We start from the raw sequence: 27,154 nt of genomic DNA on the forward strand, positions 1-27,154 counted from the left end.
TTATTTCTGTCTGCAAAGCACATGGCCCTGTGTATTAATATATGTAGCTTCCAGTACACGTAAATGCAGCACTCTGTGAGCCTGACTGAATCTTAAATTGGTTGTCACCATGCAAGCTTGATGCTGAAATAGGGCACAAAGACATCCTGCGGGATTACAGCTACCCTGATCAGATCATATCATGCTGTATATCATGCAAACTCACGAATGGGCTTAAAGTAATCACTTTCGGTCCTGAAAAGTACCCAGTCTACCTCCAATTACCCTGGAAGGGCAAGGTACCTCAAAAACATGAGCAACAGGTGAAGCTGTTTCACGCTGCTACTGTACAGTAATAATGAGTGGTATTCCCCACTAACAGGATGCTGCCGTCAAGCCAAAAAGACGTTCTGCCTATCATACAAACGATTAATGTGGTATATGAATGTCACTGCCATTGTGATGCTAGGTATGTCGGTCGTACATCCCAAAGACCGATGGATAACATCAAACAGCATGCCCCTTCTGCTGTTCACAACAGGCAAGGTACAGACCATACCCAAACAGTGCATGTTTGCAAAACTCAAAAGACAGGTGTCCAACATTAAATGTGATTCTGTGACTGGACAACATTTGCTAAGTAATCCTCACTGTGCGAAAAATTACACTGACAACCAATTTAGGATAGTCAGTCTGGCTCATAGTGTAGTGCACTTGCTTGTACTGAAAGCTACGCATATTAATGCACAGGATCCTGTTCTTTGCAGACAGAAAGAACATGCATACACATTGCACCTGTTTCAGCTAAACAAAATAAGAGAGAGGCGTTCGCTGGTCATTCCTCTGGGCAATAACTTGACTGATCAGCCAACCTGCCTGGTTTAAAATTTCAAACAAGGTTTAGCAGTTAACTGTCAGTCACCATTAACTGGTGCATACTCTATGGCAATGCCTCTACCACTCTTGTCATACAGTATAAAATTGTTGCTTCCCCTGACATTGGTATTTGTGAGATTGCCCTGATGAGTGCAAGATTAAAAAGCTTTTAAAAAATGCCTTATTCCAGCAATACTTTCTAAATGTACTAAAACAGTGCTTGTAATACACCCAAATGCTACAAGACCACCTCAGGCAATATATATTGACATTCATTCATCTGTGAATAAGTAGATAGGACAATTTACACAAAGTGCTGGAAAGCATCAGCAGTTCTGGCACCATCTGTGGAGAGAGTAACAGAGTTAATGTTTTGAGTACAATATGAATCTTCTTCGGAGTTATATTGGATATGAAACAAACTCTTTCTCTCGCCCAGATGCTAATAGACCTGCTGACATTTTCTGACTGTTTTTATTTCAGATCTCCAACCTCTGCAGTATTTTGCTTTTATTTTAGGGCTATTTGTAACCGGTTACTTTTCCTTGGGATTAATGCTTGCCCAAAAAATTAAAAGGATATAAAGAGACAACTATATTTAGTAACTTGTAGAAGTCTGCAGCAGTGCTGTTATTATGTGGCAGATAATTAAGATAGATTTAGCCATGCTAATCACTAAGGCATGTTTACACACAAACGACAGAAGCTGCAGGCAGAAACTTTTTTTTCCTTGGAAGCAACACATCAATCAGCAGACATATGGAGGAACTCCAACTCCCACAGAGGGAAGTGAACTGAAAGCTTCCTGAGACACCAAAAAGAGGTGACAACTCTTAAAAAAGAGAAAAGGTTGTTAGTGGCAGGTGCACTTGATAACCAATGTTGTGTTCCCTAAGCCAGCACCTACAGTTAGCAGTCGCTGCTCTTCTCTTCTGAGCTGGCTACCTGACAGGTGCTGGGTGGGGTGAACACAGATGGGTCACTGATCCCCAGCTGCAGATCAAAAAACCGTGTGGATGTTGTTACGTTATAGCTTTTCGTGTATGTCTCTTGCACTGGATAACAATCCTTAACTGTGTAGACTCCAACCCATCTTTCAACTGTGAAAAAAGCAGAAATAAATATGAAAATGTTCCCAGGGTGGAGAAAGATTACTCAATTTGCCCATTAAAAATTGAAATTTGAGGATAACACAGCAATCATGAAATTATAAATAGGATTAAAATACTGGATGTTACTTTGCACTGTTTCAGTAATGGTAATTTGGAGCTCCTAAAAATTTATTGGTAAAGTATTTGGTCCTGCTCTGCTGGCAGAGGTACATTGACAGAGGTGAGGTGCTGAAAGGAGAAGGTGCCAAAGGAGTTGGGGAAGAGAGACCAAGTTGAGATTTGGTGATAAGGGTCGTAGTTTGTAACTAGTGGGTTGGGGCTGGTGGTACCCATTATGCAGGGAGAGTTGACTAAAGGGCAAGCTGGAATCATCTCTTTGAGAAGGCCATGCAATCTTCCACAATAAGGTCACAATGACAAGGGTCTTGTTCTTGATCCACCATCAGAGTTCAAGGGATGAGCAGCGGGAGATCAGCAAAAAGGGAGGATGAGGCAGTTAGGGCTGCTGCTTGTAACAAGCCAGTGACAAGTACCCCAATAGATTTGGAGAATATCAGAAAGCAGAGGGAGGCTGTGGGCTTCACCAGAGCAATTGAAGCCAGGGAAAGCAGCAAGGGAATTTGATGATAGAGGAATAATGAAGAATTGAGGTAGGAAATAGGGAATACAAACTTTTATTTATTTGTTCATGTGATGTGGGCATCACCAGCTAGGCCAGCATTTGTTGCCCATTCCTAACTGCCCCCAGATTGTGAGCTGCTTTCTTGAACTGCGGCAGTCGATGTGGTGTAGGTACACCCACAGTGTTGATAGTCACCGAGTGCTGTTAGGGAGGGAGTTCCAGGATTTTGACCCAGCAATAGTGAAGGAACAATAAATTTCCAAGTCAGGATGCTGAGTGGCTTGGAGGGGAACTTTCAAGTGTTGGTGTTCCCATGCATCTGCATGGCCTTGTCCTTCTAGATGGTAGCAGTCATGGGTTTGGAAGGTGCTGTCGAAGGAGCCTTGGCGAGTTACTGCAGCGCATCTTGTAGTGATACACACTGCTCTCGATGCAAGTCGGTGGTGGAGGGAGTGAATATTTAAGGTGGTAGATGTGATGCCAATCAAGCAGGCTACTTTGCCCTGGATGGTATCAGGCTTGAGTGTTGTGTGAGCTGCACTCATCCAGGAAAGTGGGGAGTATTCCATCACACTCCTGACTTGTGCCTTTAGATAGTGGACAGGCTTTGAGAAGTCAGGTGGTGAGTTACTCACTGTAGAATTCCCTGCTTCTGACTTGCTCTTGTAGCCACAGTATTTATATGGCTGGTCCAGTTCAGTTTCTGGTCAATGGTAACACCCCCATATGTTGATAGTGGGGCATTCAGTGATGTTAATACCATTGAATGTCACGGGGAGATGGTTAGATTCTGCCTTGTTGGGAGATGGAAATTGCTTAGCACTTGTGGCGTGAAGGTTACTAGCCACTTATCAGCCCAAACCTGAACGTTGTCCAGGTCTTACTGCATTCGGACATGTGCTGCTTCAGCATCTGAGTCGTGAATGGTGCTGAACGTTGCACAATCATCAGCGAACATCCCCACTTCTGGCCTTATGACGGAAGGAAGATCATTGATGAAGCAGCTGAAGATGGTTCAGCCTAGGACACTATTCTGAGGAATTCCTGCAGCAATCCAGTGAGTTCTGGAATATTTCGACCAATGCCTTCACTATCTCTGCAGCTACTTCCTTTAAACCTTTTGGATGCAGGCCATCAGGTCCTGGCGGCTTGTCTGCCTTTAGTTCCATTAGTTTGTCACATACTTTGTCCCTCGTGATAGAGACTGTTACAAGATCTTTTCTCCCATTAGCTCCTTGCTTATCTGATACCTTTGGGATGTTTATATAGTGTCCTCCACTGTGAAGACTGATGCAAGATTGGTTTATGCTATCCACCGTTTCCCGGTTATCAATTCTCCATCCGAATCCTCCAAGGGACTCACGCTCACTTTAGCCACGCTCTTTTTATGAACCCATAGAAGCTCTTGATGTTTGTTTGTATATTCCTTGCCAATTTTCTTTCATAATCAATTTCCTCCCTCTTTATTAGCTTTTTAATCTTCCGGTGCTGGTTCCTAAAAAATTCCCAATCCTCTGGCCTACTACTAGTTTTTGCCACTTTGTATGCCTTCGTTTTTGTTGGTGTTAAATGATAAGGTGTTAACCCGGTTCCTACTTGTAAAACAAAATTGTATTGTGACTGGAGAAATCCATAGCTCAGCAACTTTTTAAAAAATTAATTTCCAGAATGTGTGCATCGCTAGTAAACCAACATTTGTTGCCCATTTTTAATTGCCTTTGAGAAAATGGTGGTGAGCCACTATCTTGCATACAACTGAATGGCTTGCTGGGCCAAGAGTCAACCACATTTCTCTAGATCTAAAGTCACAAATACCAGGCCAAGTAAGGATGGCAGTTTTCCCTTCCTAAAGGGCATTAGTGAACAAGATGGGTTTTTATGACAATCCAGCAGTTACATGGTAACCGTTACTCACATTTTACTCCAGATTGATTTAATTAATTGAAATTAAACTCCCCAGCTGCTGTGAGAGATTTGAACGCATGACTCCAGATTAAATGTAACATTACCACTTTGCTACCATACCCTAAAACTAAGTGCCCTTCATACTTCTGCACTGTATAAATCAGATTGAGTCATAACATTTTATTGCAACTGTACAAAATGTATGCTACTTACATTTACGAGCAGGTTTTCGATCTGACCATTCTTGGACCTTAATCTGATCTCCTGGTCCACCAATGTTGTACTCATCTTCATAGGTAGAGTTGTCAGGGATGTCATATGGATCCCATGGCTGAATGAGGGGTAGTTTGGAGCAATGCTTTGTCACTTGCTCAATCTTGAAAAGGACTGGATTTTTAAATAGATAAATGTATTCATAAAATCTAGAAGGAACGAAAGAATGGAATATAATATAACCAGATCTCTGTAACTTAGTAAAAAAAAGAATTTTCATCTATATACCACCTTAAACATAACTCTTACTTTACTCAGCCCCTCCACTGCCTCTGTTTTGTCAGTCTGACATATAGGCCTGGATAATGTGCAACTTCCTCCAGTTAATATAAATCATTATCTTTAGCTGCTACCACAACATCTGGTCCCCTGTTACCAATGCCATCTCACTCCTGGCTACATTCTCAGGCTGAATCAGACTGCTCACAACCTCAGCATTTTACTTGACCCTGAACTGAGCTTCCATTCCATAATCTCCTAATCACAAAGACTGACATGTCCGTCATAAAATTCCTTCCTGTCTCAGCCCATCCATTACTCAAATATTCAAATATGCATTTCTATGCCAGACTTGATTATCCCAATGCTCCCCGACCTGTCTCCTTTTCCCACTCACCAATAATTTAAGCTCATCCTAAATTTTGCTATCTGCGTTTTAACCACACCATGTCCCTTTTCACTCATCACCCCTGTGCTCATTGACCTAGATTCATTCCTGGTTCACCATCACCTAGATTTAAAAATTCTTTCCCTTGTGTTCAAATATTTCTGTGGTGCTGTGGTACTTGTTCCCGTGTTGACCTTTCAGCCCATGGCCTGCTACAGTGTTCCGGTGAAACTCAACGCAAGCTCAAGGAACAGCACCATATCTTTTGACTCGGCACTTTATAACCTTCTGGGCTCAACATGGAGTTCAACAACTTCAGATCATAGCCTCTGCCGTCATCTTGCTCTGTGTTTTTTTTCTCTCACTGTTTTGTTGTGTTGGTCTTGTCTTGTTTCTTTCTTCACTACAGAACAGTCAGTTTAACTTCAGTAGTGGGGAAACTTACAAACATACGAATTAGGAGCAGGAGTAGCTCACTCAGCCCCTCCAGCCTGCTCTGCCATTCAATCAGAACCTCAACTCCACTTTCCTACCTACTCCCTGTAAGCTTTCACATCCTTGCTTATCAAGAATCTATCTACTTCTAGAAACTGTAATTTGGGACAGCATTCTTCGTCACATGGACAAATGAGAGTTCAATCATGAGAGCAGCATGGATCTCTTAAGGGAAAATCATGCTTAACTAACTTGGAGTTTTTTGAAGAGGTAACAGAGAGGGTTGATGCGGGAAATGCTGATGTGGTGTACATGGACTTCCAAAGAAATTTGATACAGTGCTGCACAACAGACTATAGAGAAGTTATAGCTCATGGAATAAAAGGAGCAGTAGCAACATGGATACAAAACTGGCTGAATGACAGAAAACAGAGTAATGGTTAATGGATGTTTTTCGGGCTGGAGGAGGATTTGTAGTGGAGTTTAATGATCTAGACTTGGTGTACAGGGAACAATTTCAAAATTTGCAGATGATACAAAACTTGGAAGCATTGTAAACTGCAAGGAGGACAGTGTAGAACTTCAAAAGGACATAGCCAAGTTGGTGGAATGGGCGGATAGGTGGCAGATGAAGTTCAATGTGGAGAAACATGAGGTGATACATTTTGGTAGGAAGAACATGGAGAGATAGTATAAAGGGTATGACTCTAAAGGGGGTGCAGGAGCAGAGGGACCTGGGTGCATATATGCATAAGTCTTTTAAGGTGGCAAGATAGGTTGAGTGTGGTTAAAAAAGCATATAGTACCAAGGCTTTATAATCAGGGACAGAGTACGAGATCTCAGCTGGAGTACTGCATAAAAGGTCTGGGCATCTCATTTTAGGAAAGATGTAAAGGCATTGAAAAATGCGCAAAGAGGTTTACGTGAATAATTGCACGAATAGGAAACTTCAGTTTTTAAGATAGATTGGAGAAGTTGGGACTCCTTTCCTTGGAGAAAAGAAAGCTGGGAGGAGATTAGATAGAAGTATTCAAAATCATGAAGGGCCTGGAGAGCGTACACAATGTTCTCATTGGTGGAAGGGTCCAGGACCAGAGGGCACAGATTTAAGGTGCTTGTTTGGAGAGCCGGTGCAAACATGATGGTCTGAATTGCCTCCTTCTGAGCTGTAACAATTCTGTGATTATCCCTTCATGTTGCATCCCTCCATGTAACAATTCACACCGCATTTGGGTGCAACCTTCGTTTCTTTACTAAACCCATTGTAAAGAACATATCTTTTTATTTGTGCTGGACTGTGGACTAAAATTACAATGGCTGCAGTTTGAAAGACATGTCTACTGGAACAGTGAGGGATATATATACAATGTTGTTGTCCTGGAACAGAGTGTGTCATGAAAGACAGGATGGTGCCGGAGGAAGAGTCTGGTCTAATGGGAAACTGCCTGGCAACAATGTTTTAATTGGCTCCTGACCAGGTGATCAGGGTTGGTGAGAACAGTGCAGGAGAACAGCTCCTGACCTGAAAGGCAAAAGAGCTAAAACCTCTCTCTCTTCTGTGTAAAATTCCAGTAATTCTACAATAATAGCTAGCTGACTTTTTCTCCTCATAACTCTATAACCTACCCTCTCTCAGGAAACCCCTGTCAAGAGGCAAAGGGGAAAATCACTGTTAGAGACATTAAAAGGCAAGTGCTCAACCAGTGAACTAAAGACAAGGTGCTGGAAAACCACCTTGTGTCATCAACAAAGAACTGAAAGGAATTTGGGAAGACATCGATCAAAATCAACCCATCAAATCTTGTACTCCGGAATTGGTGCTATTGAACTGTTTTTTTCCACCCTTAAAATCCATGTTTTTGTGTGCCTTATGTGTCTTGTATGTATAGGGATTTAAGAAGGGGGTACTGTAAAAGTTAGTGTTAGAAATTAGCAATTCATATTTGGTTACAACAGTTTGTTCAATAAACAGCTACCTATTAAGTTTACAAATCTGATGCTCGTATTCTGTTAACCTAAATTAAACAATTAGGTAGATTGCTCAAACTTTTTCACATTTGTCGCAGTTCTGGGAACAGTGGGGCTTGATATTGCAGCATACTATCCCAGTCAGTTGTGACACCATTACCATTCTTTGGCTGTTGCCTCATGAAATATTGTTGTTATTTAATCCTTTCTGCCCTCCATCATATCACAGAGCTTCTTTTTTGTTCTTCCTGCCACCAACCCCAACCTTTCTATTGGCTTAAAAACTCTTACATTTCTATCTTTCTTCACTTCTGATAAAAAGCTCACTCGACCTGAAAGATGACTTTTGTTTTTCTCCATAGATGCTGCTGACCTGCTGAGCTCTTCCAAGTTTTTCTTTTATTTCAGATTTCCAGCAAGTGCAGTGCTTTGCTTTTGTACTTCTGTGGTCCCACTTCTGTCTCTGTATCCTTCTCTAACCCCAAAATCCTCCCAAAAACTCCAAAGTTCCAACTCTGCCCTCTTAGATCAGAGAGAGTAAACATGATTTTATGAAAGGGAAATGGTGTTTGTTTGATAAGAAGTTAATACACAAAGGATTACAGAATTGGGGCAATATATTTGCATAGATGGAGGAATGGTTACCAGGCAGGAAGCATAGACTAGGGTTTGAATCATTGGTCACAGCACAAGAGGCCATTTGACCCATCGTATCCGTTCCAGCTCTCTGCAAGAGCAACTTACCTAGTCCCACTCACCCATCTTTCCCTGTAAGCCTACAAATGTCTTATCTTTAGATAAATGTCCAATTCTCTTTCAAAAGTCAGGAATAAATCTGTCTTCACCACTCTCAGGCAGTGCATTCCAGATTCTAACCACGTGCTGTGTAAAATCTTTTTCCTCATGTCACTGTTTCTTCTTCTGGTTCTCCAGCCACTAATGGGAACATTTTCTCTCTCTCTGCTCTGTCTGGGCCTCTTATGATTTTGGACACCTCTACCAAACCCCTTCTTAATATTGTCTTCTCTAAGGAGGTCAGCCCTAACTTCTCCAATTTACCCATGTAACTGAAGTTTCTCATCCTGAAACCATTCTTGTGTATCTTTTCTGCACTCTTTCTAATGATTGTGCCCAGACTGGGCACAATACCCCAGTTGAGGCAGAGTCATTGTTTCATACAAACTTCGCATATCTTCCTTGTTTCTGTACTCTATGCCCTACTTATAAAGCCCAGGATCTTGTAAGCTTTACTAACTGCTTTCTCGACCTGCCCTGCCACCTTCATTGATTTGTGCATATATAGCCCCAGTGCCAATGCTTTTTCGAGTTGGCAGGCAGTAACTAATGGAGTGCCGCAAAGATCAGTGTTGAGACCTCATCCATTTCAAATCTACGTTAATGACTTAGGTGAAGAGACTAAGGGTAACATATCCAAGTTTGCTGACAATACAAAGCTAGGTGGCTGTGAGGACTTAAAGAGGCTGCAAAAAGATATAGACAAGTTAAATGATTCAACAACAGGGTGGCAGATGGAGTATAATGTGGGGAAATGTAAGGTTATCCACTTTGGTAGAAGAATAGGAATATTTGATTGTATTCCTACAAGGAAAACAGAAAGTTAGCATGGAGGCACAGTAAGCAATTTAGATGATAAATGGCATGCAGATCTTTATTGCAAGGGAATTGGGGTACATGAATAAGGGAGTTTTGCTACTATTGCACAGGAATTTCCCTGGAGAAAGTGTGCACTGTTTTGGTTTCCGTGTTTAAGGAAGGCAGTACAGTGAATGTCTACTAGACTGCCTGTGGGATGAAGCTCTGAGGAAATTGGTCCTATACTCTTTGGAGTTTAGAAGTTTGAGAAGTGATCTCAATGACAGGTAAAAGATTCTGAAGGGCCCTGACAGGGTAGACACTGAAAGGCTGTTTCCCCTTGCTGAGAAATCTACAACACTTGAATTTTTTTTATATAGAGTATTTTAATTTAACTTAATTCTTAATTATGCAATTATCTGGCTTTAAATTAATCCAATAAAATCCAATAAATGTCCTGGTTCAAACAAGACATAACTGTAAGGCGAAGATGGACTCGAGTAGCAAATTAGAAGAGAAAGTTTATTTTAAAACGAAAAATAGACCTTACAGCTTCAAATGATCAGGTCATTGCAGTCGTAGGTTGTCCTCCAGTTCCTTCATTGGCAGCAATTCTTCAAATTCTGCCTCAGGAGCTAGCAAAGATGTTGTTCATAGCCTTTACTTTTATCCCCCTAAATTATCAATACTTTATCTCAGACCATGTCTGTGTAATTTCATAATTGGCTAATTTAATTATTCGTTTGTTCAAATTGCAGTTTGACTACCTACATGCATTATCCTTTCAAAGGGACAATATTTCTTTCTCAATGTTTTTGGTTATTTCACTTTGCACAATTGTCTATTGTCCATTTTGGTCAAGGCTTACACTGAGCTTAGCACAAAATATCTGATTTTATACTCATCCAAAGCAGAAATCTTACAGCCGCTTTTAAAACCAGCCTTAACATAACTACTTGATTAATTACTATTTCTTCAATTATGACTTAGTTGACGTAGACTACTTTGGCAATCATCTGTTTCTGGCTAGTTCCTGATTATATAATAATCAATCAAATTAATTGAGGGTTATCAAAGTAAGGGAGCTCAAAATGGCTTATCTCATTGTTAGCACAAAACTGCATTTTGACCTTGTTAGCTTATTAGAATGAATTTAACATGAAGTTAATCTAACAATGTCAAGTTACATTAAAACCTACTACCCAGGTCTACTTACACACTAGGCCACAATCTCAGTATAGAGAGTCAGTAATGAAAAAAATTCTCTTCATCTCAGTCCTAAATTGAGGATTGTAAGTCTTGGAATTCCCTACACCAGAGAGTCCTGGATGCTCTATCGGTGAGCATATTTAAGGCTGGGATAGACAGATTTTGGGTCTCCCAGAGAATCAAGGGATTTGGGGAGCGGGTAAGAAAGTGGATTTGAGGCTGAGAATCAGCCATGGTCGTGTTGAATGGCATAGCAGACTCAAGAGGCCACATGGTTTACTTCTGCATCTATTTATTATGCATCATTCCCTTCACCCAACCACTGGCATCCATGTCTTCATAGCCATCTTGGCCCAATGTTCTAATTCCTCCCTAACTCTCTCCATTCCTCCCTTCTCCTTTAAGGCCCTGCTTAAAACCTACTTCTTTAAACAAGCTTTTAATCAATAGTCAATAGCTTCTTCTTTGGTGGGGTTTCCAATTCTAATGATTTAGTGAATGCTTTGCAATGGAAAATGCCTGTGTGGACAGAGGGAGAGCAGGATTAAACCTAACTCCGATGTCATGCATGCATTAAACAATATTTAGGCCAGATGAAGGCTTTCTAACTGATCAACTGGGTTTTAGATTAGAATGGTAACAAGATGCCAGATCATATCCATCTTTTTTGTCTTATATTTCTCAAGAGCCCTGTTCTATCTGAAAACATTGGCCTGTTCAGTATCAGTACTGTTTGAAAGGTGGCTTAATTACTAATAGTATCAGGAAACCTGATTATTTATTGTGTGTGTGTGTGTGTGAGAGAGAGTGTGTGTGTGAGAGAGAGAAAAAAAGAGAAGGAAGGATAATACTTTTAAAATCGGTGTTGTTGAATTGGAAGCTAATGTAGGTCCGTGAGCTAATGGGTGAATGGGGGGCAACAATGGAAAAGGGTGATCAATAGATGTCAAGGGATTTGGGGATAGTGCAGGAAAATGGCGTTGAGGTAGAAGATCAGCCACGATCTGGTTGAATGACAGAAGCAGGCTCAAGGGCTGAATGGCCTACTCCTGCTCCAATTTTGCCTCATTATGCTCCTGCAAAGCATCTTGGGATATTTTCCTATAATAAAGAAGCTAGATAAATGTAAATTGCTGTTTGATACAAGGCTGCTCGGCAATTCAATTACTCTGCCTAGACTGGATATTTTCAGCCATTAGAGACATATGTCTCTAGAAGCAAGATGTTGCTCCAATCATTTATAAACAAAGCCTCCCCAAACATATTTGCTTATTTAACAATGAGTGTCTTTTGTCAAATAAGCCTTCAGCGATGCTGTGACTGACAAGGGCGTATATATCTATCTATCTATCTATCTATCAAGGGCAAAACAGTATTCAGAAGGGCATGACTTAAAATAATATTGGTACAAAAATATAACATTGTCACTGTTGAGAATTTTCCATTGCAGAGGAAAAAGGTCACTGCAATTTTAGATTACCCCATACTGCTAAAAACGGGACAAAAATAAGCGTGGTGTTCGTCTTTGATGTGAATCAGTGCAAAGTCTTTAGCTGACAGGTAGGAAACAAAAAGGATATTTTTAATCACAACCCTTTGGTAAGTGGCCTCCCCCACTCAAAACGATCTGGAATAGCTTCTAGTGCTACTATCCAATAACAGTGAAAAATTATCACACTGATTCCGATTTAAAACAATTACAAACTTTGATGTCTACAATATATAAATAAATCTTGGTTATACAACCTTGCAATATCTCCCTGTGGTAAATAATTTATAATTGTTTGCGACCATGATCAAGAGGAATCTAATTAGAAGCACCCTAAAAGGCATAAATAGCTGCATCCAAGTCAGTGCCTCCAAATAATAAAAAACAATGCAAGGACTTATTTGAGTATATCCTTGACCACATTGTTTAAATTTGAAAATCTCATCTTAAGAGGCATATTAATTAATTATAATTCCATAAACAGATATGATCATTACAAACATCTTTGCAAAATGTGCTTTCATCTTAGCAGCGTAGTAAACACTGTTCATGCAAACGTGTCTTGTGTCTACTTGCCTGGTAATAAAATACTTATTCCAGCAACAGCAACATAAGTGGTCTGCACAAGAGACTGCAAGGGTATGAGAAATCACAATGGAAGGAGGAGATACTGAAAGCTCGAAAAGTATGTCTTAGGCCCTTTTGCACTAGGCTGCTGCCACCAAGTAGCAAAAAGGTATGAGTAACGGTCTGGAGTTGCTTTAGTGCAGTTCAAAGAGTAAAGATGTAAACTAAGCTAACAAAAATGCTTCTACTTTGATGTTTAGCTGTACAAAGGGCAGATATCAAATTAAATTTAGTTATGAAAAGAGCGAACAACAGGAAAGAAAGTAGTGAATTAGAATCAAGTTAGATACAGGAAGTAAGACAGAGGGGAAAAACAGATTGGATCGAGAGCAATGTTCCCGCTAAGCTGCAGGGGAGAGAGAGGCTGCACAGCAGCCTTTCAGGTACCATGCAGGCCTTGTTCCTTGATAAATAATGCATATACATGGTTGCACAAAACAAAATTCAAAGGGACCATGCACAGAAAAAAAAAACTGGCAACACACTATACCCAAATTTTGAAGGGAACATTGATTCAGAGGGGATAAAGAGAGACAAAAAGGAAGGTAAGGAGAAAAATGTATAATTAAAATTTAAAAAGTCTCTAAGAGCAAATTACTACCTGCAGAGTTAAGACACCAGTTTCATTATTTTCTTTCTGGGCCTCCAAGGTTCAGTTTCATGACAGGATCATAGTGTCATTTTTAGAGTCCTTACAACACCAATCCTAAAGGTCTGCGACAAAATTCATTCATATTTACAGTGCAAATCTAGAAATTTTTTTGAAACTTGTGGGGTTCACCAGCGAGCTCCTGTTTTGCTGGTGGAAGGTGCATTTCACCCAACAATTTGTGGAGATTCACAACTCGTGGTGTATCTCTATTGGCACAAATTGCTGTTTCTCTTCATACATTAATAGGATACATCGCGAGCTTGCTATTACTTTTGCTCCAATTTCTAGATCTTGTAATTTTATCTGAGTTTCATCACATTAAGGGTTACAAATCTGGTGTCCTATTCATATTTGATCTTCCTAATATGTTTTGGCTTCATTCTGATCAATAGCACAAGCTGTTTGTTTGAAAGACAGTCAATACACATACGTTAGACTAAAAGGCACACTTTTGCTCTAGTACGAATTACCATAAAACCCAAATTGATTTTATTTGATTCTATTTTTTGTCAAGAATATTTGGACATTCCATAACCAGGTTACAGAGGCCGGTGCTGAACTGTTAGAAGGAGATGGAAGTATGAAACAAACGGGTGAGAGAATTCTAAATATGAAAAACAGACAAAACAAAGACTGATGGAAAAACAGATGGATAAGATTAATGGGTGAAACCTGGGTGATTGTCTTGTAACCTGTGGTCAGCTCAAATATCAAGTAGTGCTTTATTTAAGTGTGGGGGTGGGTTCATAAACAGAAAGGCATGTAGAAGTATTTTAAATTCCCACACAGCCAATTAATTGCAGCTGATAAACAGGCATTAGTTTCATATTTTGTATAGTAAATTTCTATTTACATATATAACCAGATGCAGACTTTGAAACTGAACATTAATGATAAACTTAAGACAAAACATATTTCAGCTAATTAAACTTCGAATTTTCTATGCAATTAAAAATCATTGTCTAAAGTCTTGCATAATATTGGCATTTTCAATTCAGTCATTATACATAAATGGCTGAAACCATGTACAGAAATCAGGTACCATCTTATTGTTGATATAACTGTATCAAGTTAAGTGGGTTCATGCAAACATACGAATTAGGAGCAGGAATCGGCCACTCGGCCCTTCGAGCCCGGTCCACCATTCAATAAGATCATGGCTGATCTGATTGTAACTTTAAATCCACATTTCCACCTACCACTGATATCCTTTCACATCCTTATGCATATATACACCCTCAGCTCCTGCGCCTCCATTAGAGTAGTACCCTTTCTTTATTTTACACTGTTTTTCCATGTTCTTCCTACTAAAATCTATCACGTTTCTCCACATTGAACTTCATCTGCCACCTATCTGCCCATCTCAACAACTTGTCTGTGTCCCTTTTAAGTTCTACACTGCCGTCCTCTCAGTTTACAATGCTTCCAAGTTTTGTATCATCTGCAAATTTTGAAATTGCTCCCTGTACACCAAGTCTAGATCATTAATTTAGATCAGGAAAAAAGTGAGGGCCCCAGTATCAATCCCTGGGGAACTCCACTACAACCCTTCCTCCAACCCAAAAAACATCCATTAACCATTACTTTATTTCCTGTCACTCAGCTAGTTCTGTATCCATGTTGCTACTGTCCTTTTTATTCCATGAGCTAGAATTTTTCTAAAGTCTGTTTTGCAGCAAGTATCAAATGCCTTTGGAAGTCCATGCACATCAGCATTTGCCTCATCAACCCTCTCTGTTACCTCTTCAAAAAGCTCCAGCAAGTTAGTTAAACATGATATTCCCTTAAGAAATCCATGCTGGCTCTCTTATTTAACCCACATTTGTTCATATGACAATGAATGCTGTCCCAAATTATAGTTTCTAGACGGAGATAGATTCTTAATAAGGATGTCAAAGGTTATTGGGGGTAGGCAGGGAAGCGGAGTTGAGGTTAAAATCAGATCAGCCATGATCTGATTGAATGGCAGAGCAGGCTCGAGGGACTAAGTGACATACTCCTGCTCCTAATTCATATGTTGCATCTTGCCAACCAGAAAAAGACCTATTTATGGCTACCCTCTGTTTTCAGTTAGCTAGCCAATCTTCTATCCATGCCAATATGTTACCCCCTACATGATGAGCCTTTATTTTTTGCAGTAACATTTGACGTGGCACCTAATCAAATGTTTTCTGGAATTCTAAGTACGGTACATCAACGGTTTCCCTTTATCCACAGCACGTTACTTTTTCAAAGAACTCCAATCAATTGGTCAAACATGATTTCTCTTTCACAAAACCACGTTGACTCTGCCTGATTATCTTGAATTTTTCCCAAGTGCCCTGCTATAACGTCTTTAATAATAGCTAACATTTTCCCTAAGACAGATGTTAAGCTAACTGGCCTGTAATTTCCTGTTTTTTGCTTCTCTCCCTTTATGAATAAAGGAGTTACATTTGCTATTTTCCAATCTAATGGAATCTGCCCAGAATCTAGGGAATTTTCAGAAATTAAAACAAACGCATCAACCATCTCACTAGCCACTTCTTTTAAGACCCTAGGGTGAAGTCCATCAGGACCCTGGGACCTATCAGCCCACAGTTCCAACAATTTGTTCAGTACCACTTCCCTGTTGATTGTATTTTTTTTTTGAGTTCCTCTTTCCTATTTCCTGATTTGTAGCCATTTCTAGAATGTTACTTGTATCCTCTATAGTGAAGACTGATGCAAAATACCTGTTCAGTTCATCTGCCATCTCTTCCTTTTCCCTTATTAATTCCCAGACTCACTTTCTATAGGACCAATGCTCACTTTGTTAATTATAGTTTCTATAGATATTTTAAAAATATCTGTCCTTATATTTCTAGCTAGCTTTCTTTCATATTCTGATTCTTCCCTCCTTATCAATCTTTGAGTCATTCTTTGCTGTTTTTTGCATTCTGTCCAAACTTCTGACCTGCTGCCCATCTTTGCATAATTATATGCTTTTGCTTTAAGTTTGATACTAACTTTTTTTTTTAAGTGAAGCATGGATGTTGGGTCCTCCCCTTGGAATTTTTCTTTGCTGAAATATATCCATTCTGTGTATTCTGAAAGATCCCAGTAATGTCTGCCACCATCTCTATTGACCTATCCCTTAACCTACTTTGCTAGTTCACTCTAGCTAGCTCTGCTTTCATGCCCTCATAATTGCTCTTATTTAAGTTTAAAATACCAGCCTTAGACAGTCTTCTCTCCCTCAAACAGAATGTAAAATTCAACCATATTATGATCTCTGCCACTTCAGGGAACCTTCGCTATGAGGTAATCAATTAATCCCATCTCAATACCAGGTCTAGTATAAGCCTGCTCTCTGGTTGGCTCCAGATCTTAAATACTCAACTGGCGACAATTTGCATTGGACCTTCTAAAATGAAGATCAATAAATTTACTTTTTTTGCATTTTATTTTTATGCCCAGTTAACTATATTTTTCTACCAAGGGCCTTCCGGTTACACCATTTATTTACCATATGCATAAAAATCTGGATTTAGAAATTGCTGACACCATTAAATTAGGAGTATGGCCAATCGTGTCGAAGATTTGTAAAAGTATGCCAGATGTAGACAGGCTAATATCCTAATCAATATCCCTTCCATTTCATTATGAAACTGAAATGGTAGAAAGACTTATATTTTCTATGCATCTGAAGAGCTACTAAAGTAGAAATGATAACAGAAGATGTCAAGAAAGATACGGCAACCAGGTAAAAGGAAAGGAGATACAAGATAAACTAGGCAAACCTGAGGACAAACTCCCAGGACAAGATGGACTGCAGCACCAAATAAACTGAGGAAATAATAGCAGAAGTACTAGTATATTTGTATAAAAATAATCAACAGGAAAAGCAATAGTGTCAGAGGATTGGTGAGCAGATTTAACTCCTACCTTCATAAGGGGAGTTACAAATAATTGAAGGAACCACACACCAGTTAACTCAGTGGAAAAGTATAATAAAAATAATCAGCAAGAATTTCTAATAGGAAGGTCATGCTTAATCAAATCTATTAGGACTTCTTCCAAAGAATTCAAAGAGTAGACAAAGGTAATGCTGTGGATTTGGTAAACATGGGGCAGCATCTTCCAGTCGGCGAGCAGGGGGCGGGGCCTGCTTGCCAACATGTAAAATGATGCAGGGATACGTCGGGCATGCATCCTGACGTCACCCTGCGTCATTTAGATTTTCAGTTCGGTGGGCGCGCGGCTGAACATTCAACGGCCTATTAAGGCCGTTAAAAAACTAATTAAGATGATTAATGAACCTGTCTGTCCAACCTTAAAGTTGGCAGGCAGGCTGGGAGCCCAGACGGACTTTGGAAAAAATATGAAACCTCATCCATTCGGGATGAAGTTTTATGAGGGTATTTAAATTTTTATGAAGTGTTTCAATAAAAGTTATGGACATGTCCCAACTCATGTGACAGTGTCATCACATGAGGGGACAAGGCAGGGAAATTTTTTAAAATTCACCTTTGTTTGAAGTTTTCAATTGGATCCAATCTCCCCAAGGCAGCACTATGCCTCAGGTAGTTGTGTGTGCTCTTTCTAATGCACGAAAGAGCAAACTCCCAGCTGAGGGAATTCTCTCCCCACACACCACCCCCCACCCCTTCCTGGCGGACGTCATGCTTGGCAGGCCTTAATTGGCCCACCCACGTAAAATGGCAGCACCCCCCCGACCAGAAGGCTGCCCACCCGCTCCCGCACATCCCCCCTTGATGGTTGGGGGGGGGACGTTACCCATGGATTTTCAACAAAGGTGCCATATGGTGTAAGGAGTCAAGGGGTAGATAGCCACCTTGCACTCTATTCCGCTGTGAAACAAAAAAATAGGGGTAAAAATGGCAGGAAGTAGGAAGTGGTGTAATACAAGGACCTGCACTAGTATCAATGTCGTTGACCATGTACATAAATGATTTGGAATCATGAATCAGGTGTATGGTGTTGAAATTTGGGGAGCAACTAATAATAAAAGGACTATACTAAAATACTGTAAAATGTAAAAGGCTTGCACAGTATATGGCTAAATGCCAAATAAAATTCAGCATAATTAAGTGTGAGGTGATTTCTTTTTTGGTAGAAAATGTCATTTATGCCGTGGAATTTTAAGAAACCAAATGGGATTATGAAGCAGAGGTCCAGGAATAAACCGTGAAATGTTTCCCCTTTTTTCTACATGCAGCAAATGGCAATTCTTTTATTTTATCCTCCTCCCAATGTCCCTGCCATTGATCCTCAAAGTTTTAGCCACAAATTATTTGGCACCATCACTGGTCATTTTTTTTTGTTAATAGTACTAAATTAATTGGGAAGTCTTTCCTAAAATCTGAATATACTCTAGGTTTTGGTTCAAAAATGGACAAAAGAGCTGAACTCCAGATAGGTGGTGAGAGTGACTGCCCTCAACATCAAGGCAGCATTTGACCAAATATGGCATCAAGGAGCCCTAGCAAAACTAAGTCAATGGGAATCAGATGAAAATCTCTGCTGGGTGGCGTCATACCCAGCACAAAGGAAGATGGTTGTGGTTGCTGGAGGTCAATCATCTCAGCTCCAGGACATCACTGCAGGGGTTCCTCAGGGTAGTGTCCTCAGCCCAACCATCTTCAGCTGCTTCATCGATATCTTCCTTCCATCATAAGGTCACAAGTGGGGATGTTCGCTGATAATTGCATAATGCTCAACACCATTCGTGACTCCTCAGATACTGAAGCAATCCATATCCAAATACAGCAAGACCTGGACAATATCCAGGCTGCGGCTGACAAGTGGCAAGTAATATTCGTGCCATGCAAGTGCCAGGCAATGACCATCTCCAACAAGAGAGAATCTAACCATTAGCCCTTGACATTCAATGGCATTAGCATCACTGAATCTCCCACTATCCTGGGGGCTTTCCATTAACCAGAAAATGAACTGGACTAACCATATAAATACCGTGGCTACAACAGCAGGTCAGAGGCTCGGAATAGTGTGTGAGTAAGTCATCTCCTGACTCCCCAAAGCCTGTCCATCATCCATAAGGCACAAGTCAGGAGCGTGATAGAATACTCTCCTGCAATCTCCTCCCTTGCCTCACAGAGCAGGGTCAAAATCCTGTAAGTCCCTCCCCAACAGCTCTGAGGGTGTACCGCCACCACATAGGCTGCAGCAGTTCAAGAAGGCAGCTCACCACCACCTTCCTAAGGTCAATAAAAATGCTGGGCCAGCCAGTGACGCCCACATACCATGAATGAATTAAAAAAAAAATACATACCCCGTAGCTAAACCTCACCGGTGGAAATCCTGTTGCTACAATGAAAGGCCATTCAACGTGGAAGCATGCATTTAAACACTGTCTGGCAGCAAACTGGGGTGCAAGCAGACATTTTAATCTTGATAATCAGGGAGGAACATACGAGTTAGACGCAGGAGTAGGCCATTCGGCCCTTCAAGCCTGCTCTGCCATTCAATAGGATCATGGCTGATCTGACTGTACCCTCGGTCTGTCCCCCAATAACCTTTCATCCTATCGTTTATCAAGAATCTGTCTACCTCGGTCGTTAAAACATTCAAAGACTCTGCTTCTGCTGCTCTTTGAGGAAGGGAGTTCCAAAGACACTCTGCCCTCAGAAAAAATGTCTTCCTTATCTCTGACCTAATTGGGTGGCCCCTTATTTTTAAACAGTGACCCCTAGATCTTGATTCTCCCACAAGAGGGAATATCTTCTCCACATCCACCCTGTCAATACCCCTGAGGATCTTAAAGATTTGGATCAAGTTGCTACTTACTCCAGCGCGTACAAGCCTAGCCTGCCCAAACTTTCTTCATAAAACAACCCACCCACTCCTGGTATTAGTTTAGTAAACCTTCTCTGAACTGCTTCGAATGCATTTACATCCTTCCTTAAATAAGGAGACCAATACTGTACACAGTATTCCAGATGTAGTCTCACCAGTGCCCTCTACAACTGAAGCATAACCTCTCTTTTATATTCCATTTCTCTCACAATAAACTGTTAGCTTTGCTAATTACTTGCTGCACCTGCATACTAATCTTTTGCAATTCATGCACTAGGACACCCAGATCCCTCTGCATCTCAGCTCTGCAATCTTTCACCATTTAGATAACATGCTTTTTTATTCTTCCTTCAAAAATGGACAATTTCACGTTTCCCACATTATACTCCATTTGCCAGAGATTTGCCCACCCAAATAACCTATACCCCTTCGTAGCTTTATGTTCTCTTCACAATTTCCTACCTATCTTTATGTCATGAGCAAATTTAGCAACCATATCTTCAGTCCTTTCACCTAAGTCTTTTATATAAATTGTAAAAGTTGAGGCCCCAGAACTGATCCTGTGGCACACCACTTGTTCCATCTTGCCAGCCAGAAAAAGACCCACTTAGGACTAACCTGCTTCCTGTTAGCTAGCCAATCTTCTATCCATACCAATGTGTCACCTCCTACACCATGAGCTTTTATTTTCTGCAAGGCTCCTTATACAGCACCTTCCAAACCCACAACCGTTACCATCCAGAAGGACAAGGGCAGCAGACACATGGGAACACCATGATCTGAAAGTTCCCCTCCAAGCCACACACCATCCTGACTTGGAAATATATCGCTGTTACTGGGTCAAAATCCTGGAACTCCCTCCCTCCCTAACAGCACTGTGGGTGTACCTACACCACATGGACTGAAGCGGTTCAACAAGGCAGTTCACGACCACCACCTTCTCAAGGGCATTTAGGGGTGGGCAATAAATGCTGGCCTAGCCAGTAATGCCACACCTCATGAATGAATAAAAAACAAGCATTTGATGTGACACCTTACCAAATGCTTTCTGGAAATCTATGTACAGTGCTTTGTAAAGAATATGCCTTTTTAGTTTCTGTTGGATTGTGGATTAAAATTACAATGGCTGCAGGTTGAAAGCCATGTCCACTGGGACAGGATAAGGGATATATACAATGTTGCAGTCCTGGAACGGAGTGTGCCACAAAAGACAGGATGGTGCCAGAAAGGAGTCCTGGACCAAGGGAGCTACCTGACAACAGCATTTTAATTGGCTCCTGACCAGGTTTTTTGTGCAAGGGCAGTGCAGCTGAACAGCTAGCCTGAAAGGAACAAGACCTAAAACCTCTCTCTCCCGTGTGTGGAAGATTCCAGTAATTCCACAATAGCAGCTAGCTGGCTTTTTCTTCTCATATCTCTTTAACTTGCTCTCTCTGAAAACCCCTGTCAAGAGGCAAAGGGGAAAATCATTGTTAGAGACATTGAAAGGCAAGTACTCAACCAGTGAACTAAATACTGAAAGTGCTGGAAGACCACCTCGTGTCATCAACAAAGGATTGCAAGGAATTTAGAAGACATGGATGAAAAATCAACCCATCGAATCCTGTACTCCGGAATTGGTGCTATTGAACTATTTTATCCCACCCTTAAAATCCATGTTTTTGTGTCTTATGTGTCTTGTATGTGTGTATAGGGATTTAAGAAGGGGGTAGAGTTTAAGTCATAGTGTTAGTAATTAGCAGGTCATATTTCTTTCTTTTGTCACTGGTAACAACTGTTTGTTCAATGAACAGTTATTTACTTATTTAGTTTACAAACCTGGTGCTCATATTCTGTTAACCTAAATTAAAGTTAGGTAGAATTGGAACAATCTGGTGGTTTGATCAAACTTTTTCACATTTGTCATGGCTCGGGGAACAGTGGGGCTTGGTATTACAGCGCACTATCCCCAGTGAGTCGTGACAACATCCACCAGTTCCCCTTTATCCACAGCAACATGTTACTTCTGCAAAGAATGCCAATAAATTGGTTACACATGATTTCCCTTTCACAAAACCACCTTGACTCTATCTGACTACCTTGAATTTTTTCAAGTGCCCTGCTATAATGTCCTTAATAATAGCTCTTAACATTTTCCCTAAGACAGATGTTAAGCTAACTGGCCCATAGTTTCCTGCTTTCTGTCTCCCTCCCTTTTTGAATAAAGGAGTTACATTTGCTATTTTTGAAACCAATGGAACCTTCTCCAAATCTCAGGAATTTTGATAATTAAAACCAATGCATCAATTTTCTCACTAGTCACTTCTTTTAAGACCCTAGGGTGAAGTCCTTCAAGACCCGGGGACTTGTTAGCCTGCAGCTCCACTTCCTGGTGACTGTAATTTTCTTGAGTTCTTCACTCCCTTCCATTTCCTGTGTTACGACCGGGATGGGAGGAGTGTGAGAATTATCAAGCCCCACTACTCTTCAGGCTTACCATAAATTTAAATGTTTTTCACATCAAAATGACCAACTGTGCACCTACACCTCCAGTACCCAGAAGAAAAGATACTCTGACCAGACTTTCAAAAATTCAATGATTAACTTATTTTAAAACAAAACTTCTTTTAGGGTCACGAGGACTCGAAACTTCAACTCTTTTCTTCTCCGCCGATGTTGCCAGACCTGCTGAGTTTTTCCAGGTAATTCTACTTCTTTTATCAAGTTGTAAGTACTGGTTAACACACAATTCTAATCCAGAAGTATATCTATCTATCTCTTCCTAAAGAATTCCCCCAGCACACACACAGACAAACAAAGGACAAACAGGTAGAATCTCTCTCCAGAGATGGACTTTGAGGGATTGGCGTTATAAAAAAGGATAAAGTCTGCAGGGTCTCGACGCAGTCGATCTGGAATTCTCTCGTGTAAAGGCAGGCAGCTGGTCCATGCGGATGTCTGAAAGTTCTCACCACTGGTCTAAGCTTTGCAGGTCCAAATTCAGACTAATCACACTCAGATGAGGGTTCTCTGGCTACACAATTTTAGGCAAGGAAGAGAGAGGGAGCCAGTCAAGGCAGCCCTCTTTCCTCAGCTTGTTTTCCAGCCAAGACTGCCTTCAAAACAAGCAGGTTCACAACCTTAAGTTTTTTTCCTCTGCCATGTGACTGCCTTTTTTTGTCTGCCAGCTTTTCATTAAGTAAGAAGCTTTGCAGTTCAACACAAACAACTCCTTCAAGTACCATATAGGTCATTTGAGTTCCAAGGTTAACTTATGACCTTTTAAAAAAAAAAATCCCAGTTTAGCATCCAGATGACCAGATCATTCCAGGTCCTTCCATTTTGTAAAACAAAAATTCAGTCATGGGAGATATGATTCTAACACCTGACTTACAGCTATTTCTTGCATGTTACTTATATTTTCTATAGCGAGGACCAGGGGATGTTGTTTGACTGATTAGTAGTAAATCCACTGTTTCTGTGGTCTTAACAAAACTATTTTATCATCTCAACTTTGGAAGCCTCCAGCATTGCATTTAGTAACAAAGTACTTGCTGTATGGTTTCTTCAAAGAAATATCCTCCACACAACATGTACTAATCATGCCAGCCCTCAGGTCTTATAAGGGAGAGCCATTTTTGTTCCCAAGTCTCTTCTATGTCAAAATAAACTAGGGCATAGGGAAGGTCACATATTTTATTTGATGCAATGAGTTGAGGGGAAATTCAGGGAAAACAAGGGTTTTTCAGCTTTAAGAGGTTTCTGTGAAGATCTTGGAGGACAAGAGTGTTAAGGTAATGGATATGGTAAATCCAGGATATTACTTTAAAACTGAGAACAGGACAAAGGGACACAGGTTTCTGGAATCAGACAATAGTATAGCACAGAAGGAAACTATTTGGCTTGTCGAATCTCAACTCGAACTTTCAAGGATCAAACCAGTTAGTCCCATTCACCCTATATTCCTGCATTTTTTCTCTTTCAAGTATTTATTCAATTTCCATTTGAAGGCTACTATTGACTCTTTATCCACCACCCTTGCAGGCTGTGCATTCAAAATCCTAACCATTTATTGCGTAATAAAATTTTTCCTCATGTTGTCTCTGGTTCTTTGGCCAAACACTTTAAATCTGTGCCTTTTGGACTCTTCAGCTACTGTAAACAGTTTTTGTTTGTTTAGTCTATCTAAACATGTCATGATTTTGACCATTATCAAATCTACTCTTAGCCTTCTCTGATGTATGCAGAACAAGACCAGCTTCTTCAAGCTGTCCATGTACCTGTAATTCCTCATCCATGGAACCATTCTAGTAAATCACTTTTATAACCCCTCCAAAGCCTTCATGTCCCTCCTAAATTGAAACTGGACATAATACACCAACTAGGGTCAAATCAGTGTTCTATGTAGGTTTAGTATACTTTCCTGACTTTTGCACTCATAGCTTCTACTTGTAAGGCTCAGGATTCCATATTTTTTTTTAAACAAAAGCTTTGTTAAACTGTCCTGGCACTTTTAAACATTTGCGCACAAACATCTCTAGATCTCTCTCTCTTCTTGCACCCTCTTGAAAATTATATCATTCAGCATGTCTTGTCGCTCCTCATTCTTTTATACCAAAATGTATCATCTCGCACTGATATAAAAAATAGCCATTTAAGCAATTTTTCCCCTCTCTCGGTGCAGTGATCAATGTGTGGAATGGCTCACAAGGATTTTGGGTGTGTGTGTGTGGGGGGGTGGTGAGGAATTAAAATCTACAATAATTTGAGAAAGTATTGGATGCTGCAGTAAGGGGAATGCGGGATTACTCTAGGAGGACAGGAACATAGCAAAAGGAATAGAACATTTAGTGCCTTCAGCCTGTTCTGTCATTCAGTGAAGTGATCTGCAACCTAACTTCATATACTGTCACCTTTTTGGCTAACAAAAATCAATTTTAAAATTAACAGATCCAGCATCAACTGTTATTCACAGAAGAGAGTTCCAAACTTCTGCCACATCTTGCATGAAGAAATGTTTCCTCATTAATCTCCCAAAAGGTCTTCAATTCTTTTGGAAAATATAGGACTTGGGGGCATAGCTAAATCAGTGAAAACAGTTTCTCTTTATCTATTCCCCTTAATATCATGAAAACTTTGATCAAATCACCTTTGACTTTCTAAATCCTTATTTGTGTGAACTCTCTTCATAACTTAACCCCTTGAAAGTCCAGGTAACTTCTATTAACCCCCTCCAAGGCTAATATTCCCTTTCTAAAGCAAAACCAAAAATTGCTAGAAAAACTCAGTAGGTCTGACAGCATCTGTGCAAAGGAAGACAGTTAATGTTTTGAGTCTGTATGACTCTTCATTAGAAGATGATTTTTGTTTCAGATTTCCAGCAGCCGCAGTATTTTGCTTTTACCCTTTCTAAGGTGTGGTGTCTAGAACTCTAGGTGTACTTGAACCAGGGCTTTGTATAGCTGAAACAAGACTTCTACCCCCATGAATCCTTGTCCTCCAGATATAAAAGCCAGCATTTCATTAACCTCCTTGATTATTTCCTGCATCCGTTCATGACATTTTAATGATCTTTGTACCTGGACACCCCACCCAATTTTCTTTATACTTCCATTATTTCTAACTATTCACAATTTCAAAAGTACCCTGTTCTATCAGTTTTTAGTCCAAAGTGAATGACTTCACATTTGCTCACAGGTTTGGCCATTCACTTAATCTTAACATCTCCAATGTTATGGTTCCTCCTGTGCTGCCTAAAAAATTGCTGTGTCATCAGCAAACTTAGATATAGGGCTCTCTCTCTCTCTATCCTCATCTGAGTCATCCCTTCATAGCAAATAGTTGAGGCTGAACTAAAATGGAGCAAATGGCCTTCCTGGATTTGTAATATCAGGATATTTATTGAGAGAGTGTGTGTGTGTGTGTGTGTGTGTGTGTGGGTAAGAGGGTGGGGGGGTAGAGGGTGGGGGTAGAGGGCGGGGGGTGTGGGGGTAGGGGGTAGAGGGTGGGGGCTGGGGGGGTGGGGTAGAGGGTGGGGGGTAGAGGTTGGAGGTTGCGGGGTCGGGGATAGAGGGTGAGGGGGGTAGAGGGTGAGGGGGGTAGAGGGTGAGGGGGGTAGAGGGTGAGGGGGGTAGAGGGTGAGGGGGGGTAGAGGGTGAGGGGGGTAGAGGGTGAGGGGGGTAGAGGGTGAGGGGGGTAGAGGGTGAGGGGGGTAGAGGGTGAGGGGGGTAGAGGGTGAGGGGGGGTAGAGGGTGAGGGGGGTAGAGGGTGAGGGGGGTAGAGGGTGAGGGGGGTAAAGGGTGAGGGGGGTAAAGGGTGGGGGGTAAAGGGTGGGGGGTAAAGGGTGGGGGGTTAGAGGGTGGGGGGTTAGAGGGTGGGGGGTTAGAGGGTGGGGGGTTAGAGGGTGGGGGGTTAGAGGGTGGGGGAGTAGAGGGTGGGGGAGTAGAGGGTGGGGGAGTAGAGGGTGGGGGAGTAGAGGGTGGGGGGGCTAGAGGGTGGGGGGGCTAGAGGGTGGGTAGAGGGTGGGGGGGCTAGAGGGTGGGGGGGCTAGAGGGTGGGGGGTAAAGGGTGGGGGTGGGGGGGGGGGGTAGAGGGTGAGGGAAATAGAAACCGGAGGAGGAGGCGGCGCCTGCAAACCGCAATAGGGAGGGAGTCAGCACCTACTTTTTGCAGGGGATGTGTCCTTTCTTCTCCTCCAGCACTCGGACCCGCTGGTTGTGGCCGTCGTACGAGAGGAGCACCCTGCTGTTCCTGCCCGTGCTGTGCTCGTACACCACGGCCCTGCCCTCCCACTGCTCGGGGGCCCGGCACGGCTTGGGCTGGAGGGAGAGCTCCCAGTCCCGGGCGATGCCGAAGACCGGGGCAAGGCAACAGCAGAGCAGCGGCAGGAACCGCACCGAGAGCGGGCCCGGGCCCGGGCCCGGACCCGAGCCTGTGCCGACAGCCGCCATCACCGACCGTTAGCCTCCAAAATCCCCCACCGGCTTCCCAATCCAACGGCCGCCCCGCGTGACCCGCGTCACCGGCCGC

The 27,154-nt window shown here is 41.5% G+C and overlaps 1 protein-coding gene across 2 annotated transcripts; it reads right to left on the bottom strand.

Moving 5' to 3' along the window:
- Nucleotides 1-932: 932 nt before the first annotated feature.
- epdr1 (ependymin related 1) lies at nt 933-27,154 on the bottom strand. Of its 2 annotated transcripts, none has more exons than XM_041190071.1 (3): nt 26,789-27,154; nt 4,708-4,916; nt 933-1,200 (listed from the first exon to the last, which is right to left on the bottom strand). In XM_041190071.1, the coding sequence occupies exons 1-3, from the start codon at nt 27,073-27,075 to the stop codon at nt 1,160-1,162; spliced, it is 537 nt and encodes a 178-aa protein (XP_041046005.1). In that variant the 5' UTR covers nt 27,076-27,154; the 3' UTR covers nt 933-1,159. The 2 variants fall into 2 exon arrangements, with proteins under 2 accessions (XP_041046005.1, XP_041046004.1); XM_041190070.1 differs by having other exon boundaries at nt 933-1,955.

Source organism: Carcharodon carcharias, chromosome 6 (assembly GCF_017639515.1).
Source record: "Carcharodon carcharias isolate sCarCar2 chromosome 6, sCarCar2.pri, whole genome shotgun sequence".
Lineage (NCBI taxonomy): Eukaryota > Metazoa > Chordata > Chondrichthyes > Lamniformes > Lamnidae > Carcharodon > Carcharodon carcharias.